This window comes from Corapipo altera, unplaced genomic scaffold, assembly GCF_003945725.1.
Source record: "Corapipo altera isolate COAL_440 unplaced genomic scaffold, ASM394572v1 96, whole genome shotgun sequence".
In the NCBI taxonomy this organism is placed as follows: Eukaryota; Metazoa; Chordata; class Aves; order Passeriformes; family Pipridae; genus Corapipo; species Corapipo altera.
Genome location: NW_020884962.1, coordinates 476,449 through 480,614, shown reverse-complemented (window position 1 = coordinate 480,614; position 4,166 = coordinate 476,449). Strand labels below are relative to the sequence as shown.

The 4,166-nt window shown below is 66.8% G+C and overlaps 1 protein-coding gene across 1 annotated transcript; it reads left to right on the top strand.

Annotated features, from left to right (window-relative positions):
• Positions 1-202: 202 nt before the first annotated feature.
• Positions 203-3,949, top strand: LRRC25 (leucine rich repeat containing 25). Its single transcript, XM_027664389.1, has 3 exons — positions 203-1,347; positions 1,533-2,405; positions 3,019-3,949. Exons 2-3 carry the CDS (start codon positions 1,558-1,560, stop codon positions 3,137-3,139), a joined length of 969 nt encoding a protein of 322 aa, XP_027520190.1. The 5' UTR covers positions 203-1,347; positions 1,533-1,557; the 3' UTR covers positions 3,140-3,949.
• Positions 3,950-4,166: the final 217 nt, after the last annotated feature.

The following is a 4,166-nucleotide window of genomic DNA, read 5'->3' as shown; positions in this document are numbered from 1 at the left end:
CACGGACGCGAGGGGCTGGGCACGGACGGGGGGGACACAGAGGGACAGGCACGTGATGGGGGGACACGGATATGAGGAGTTGGACACGGGGGACACGCGGGGTTGGACACGGGGGACGCGGATGTGACAGGGTGGAGGCGGACACGGGGGTCGTGGAGGGATGCGGGCCCGAGGGGGTGGACACGAACGTAGGGGACACAGAGGGACACGGCTGTGACAGGGGGGACACGGTCACGGAGGTTGGGCACGGAGGGACGTGGACATGAAGGGGTGGACATGGGACGCAGAGGGACACGGATGTGACACAGGGGACACGGACGTGAGGGGGTGGGCGTGGAGGGACATGGATGTGCGTGGGACACAGAAAGGGGTGGGCACCAAGGGATTCGGACATGAGGGGCATCATCGACAGGAGAGGGGACACGGGCACGAGGGGGTGACTTAAAGGGGCAGCGACACGAGGGGTTGGACACGGAGGTCACAGAGGGACGCAGATGGGAGAGGGTGGACGTGGAGGGACGCGGTCACATGGGGGCGGACACGGACGCAGGGGACACAGAAGGACACGGGTGACAGGGTGGACACGGACACGAGGGGGTGGACACATGCGAGGGGATGGGTGTACAGGGACACGGACACGAGGGGGGACACGGACACGAGGGGGGACACGGAGGTGAGGGAGGGGACGTGGAGGGACACGGACGTGCGCGTGCACGGACACTCACACGCGGGGAGGGACACACGGACGCGGATGTGGGTGGGTGGACATGGAAGGACTTGGACACCAGGGGGCGAACACGGACACGGCGGGACACAGAGGGACAGAGAGGGACACGGGGGGACACGATGGGGACACAGCAGGGGTGGGCACAAAGGGGCTTGGAAACGAGGAGTGGACAAAACCACGGTGGACTCAGCGCACGTGGGACACGGACACGAGTGGCAGCCACGGGGAGGACACGGCCACGGGAGGGACACCCGGATGGGGACACCCAGGGGACAGGGACACCCATCCACGCACAGAGCCCCCCTCCCACCCAGCCCTGGGGACCCTTCACATGCAGAGGGGGGGTCCCCGTGCTGCCAGTGGGGGAGTCTGTGTGCCCACGTGTGCCCCCCACCCCTCGGATGCTCCCAAGGCACAGGGGACCCCCAGCCGGTGCCGGGGGGATGTTCAGCACCCCAGGAAAGGACGGGGGGGGTCCGGTGGGGGCCAGGGGGTGCTGAATTGGGGGGTGCTGCCCCCCTGCCCCCCTCCGGGGCTGGCTACGCCCTAACGGGGTGACACAGAGCCACTGGACCCGCCCGTTCCTCTTCCCCGCACCAGCAGCAGCGGCCGGAGCGCAGGCGAGTCGGGAGGGGCTGGGGCTGGGGAGGAGGGGGCAGGAAACGACCTGCTGGGACCCCCGGGAGCTGCCCAGCCCTGGGAGAGAAGGAGCAGGACGGGGGGGGGGCGGACTGGGCTGCACTGGTTTGCACCGGGAGGGGGAATCCGGTGGGAACGAGGGTCCTGATTCCTGTTTCCCACCCAGGCGTTCCCGGTGTGCTGGAGGGGTCATGGGGGTCCCTGCAGCTCCTCTCGTGCTGCTGCTGCTGCTGCTGCACCCTGTGACCCCCATGAGCCCCACAGTCCCCACGTCCCTCTGCTTTGGCGTGCTGGGGGATGATGCCCAAGACCTGGACCTGACCAACAAAACCCGTGGATGTGCCGAGCTGGACTTGGGCCCTTTCTACCAGAAGCGACGGCTGTGCCTGAGCCACAACGGCATCGAGGCCCTGAGCCCCTCATCCCGCCTCGGGCCCGGGCTGGAGAAGCTGGACCTGAGCTACAACCGGCTGCGGGAGCTGCCCGAGGGGCTCTTCACCCACGCCAAGGCCCTGAGCACCCTGAAGCTGGAGGGGAACCCCCTCTCTGCCGTGCCCCCCGACGCCTTCCATCCCGCCCTCACCTCCCTGACCGTGTCCTGCCGCTGCGATGTGGTGGGCACCGTCCTGGCCCCCTGTGCCCGCCCGGCCATCCGGTGGTGCCGCTGCTTCACGTCCCCCCGGGAGTCCCTGAACGTCACGGAATTCCACGGCCGGGAGTGCGGGGTCAGCGCGGGGCTGGTGGGCGGCGTGGCCGGGGCGGTGGCCGCGGTGGCCACGCTGGTGGCCGTGGGCGCTGCCCTGGTGTGTTATCGGCGGAGGAGGGCGGGGGCCGCGGTGGCCGGGGCAGGGTGGGGGAAGCAGGACCCCGGTGCGGGTGTCCGGCAGCCCCAGTACATCAGCCAGGACAACGGGGTTGGCACCAACGAGGTCGCCGAGGTCGCCGATGTGCCCGACTACGAGAACGTCTTCGTGAGCCCCGGCACCGCCCCGGCCACCAAGCAGGGATGGGCACCGGGATGGAAGGAGCAGCGGTACAGGTGAGGCTCTGGCATCCCATCCTGCTGTGCTGGCACCCCATCCCATCCCATCCCATCCCATCCCATCCCATCCCATCCCATCCCATCCCATCCCATCCCATCCCATCCCATTCTATTCTATCTATCCATCCCATCCCATCCCATCCCATCCCATCCCATCCTATTCTATCTATCCTTCCCATCCCCTCCCATCCCATCCCCTCCCAAGCCATCCCATCCATCCATCCCATCCCTCTCATCCCACCCCATTTTATTCTATCTATCCATCCCATCCCATCCGTCCGTCCATCCATCTATCCATCCATCCATCATCTCCCATCCTGTTCCAACCCATCCCGTCCCATCCCATCCCGTCCCGTCCCGTCCCATCCCATCCCATCCCATCCCGTCCCGTCCCGTCCCGTCCCGTCCCGTCCCATCCCATCCCATCCCATCCCATCCCATCCCACCCCCTGCTGTGCCATGCTGTCCAGTCCCACACGTGCCACCCCGTGCCCTCCTGTCCTGTCCCATCCCACCATCCCCAAGTCCCAGGCAATTCCAGGGCCTGAGCCCTTCCCTCCCCAACCCCTGGGACATTCACTGCCCACTGATCCCCCCTCTGCCCCCCCAGCCCCCAGGTCCCGGAGGATGAGAATTATTTCCTGGAGAGTGAGGCTGATCCCGGGGACCAGCCCATCTACGCCAACACTCTGGGCCCCACTGAGGACATTTACATTGTTCCTGACCACTGAGGGGACTGGGAGAGACTGGGGGGGGGCAGGGAGGACACTGGGGGACCCTCTGCCCCCCGCTGCCGTTCTTCCCCTGCTGTCCCCCCACCCCAGAGGGGACAGGGACGGGCGCTCCCCACGGCTCCACGGGTTTCCCCCACGGCCGTGGTTCCCACGCGACATTTCCTGTGGGAATGCCACCCCGTGGGGGGGTTGGTTTTAACACCCCCCAGCCCCAGGCCCTGCCACAGCCCCAGTTCCCACCACAGGGCTCAGCCAGGGCTGAGCTGACACTTCCTCCCGGGGCCGGTGGCCACCAACCGCGGGGACGCCGCATCCGCCGGCAGCCGGAGCCTTCCGGCCCCAGGACGAACACGGGGCCCCCGGGAAGGAGCAGGGCCAAGGGGTGACCATGGCCTTGGGTTCCTCTTCCCCTTTTGGGGCCGATGGGGAGTGCTGGGGGCAGCACTGGCTCGGGGCTGTGCTGGTGGTTGGGCACATCTGGGCCTGGCTGTGCCCCCTGTTCTCCTCCTGCTCAATCTGCCACTCTGGGGAATGGAGGGAAAAATCCCTGGTTTTAGTCCTCCTGGTGGGACCCCGAGTTGGGCACCCTGAGGGGAATGGCAGCCTGGGGGACAGGGGGACCCCCTGTGCCTTGTCTGGGTGTCCCCTCATCCGTTCCCCCCCCACCTTGGCCCCTGTGAGGGTTCACCGTGCCCATTAAATGGTTTAATTGTCTTTAATTACCCATGGAACTCGTGGTCTGTGGGGAGCCCTGGGCAGGACACAGAGCTTTTCCCAGTGGAAGGTCCCTGGAGCTCCCAAAGCGGGGATCCCAAGGAACCAGAACCCTCAAGGACAGGTCCCCAAAGCCTTTGTCCCCAAAGTGGAGGTCCCAAGGAACCAGAACCCTCAAGGACAGGTCCCCAAAGCCTTTGTCCCCAAAGTGGAGGTCCCAAGGGACCAAGAGCCCCAAGGACACATCCACAGAGCCCATCTGCCCAGGGCAGGGGTCCCAAGGGACCAATACCCTCAAGGACAGGTCCCC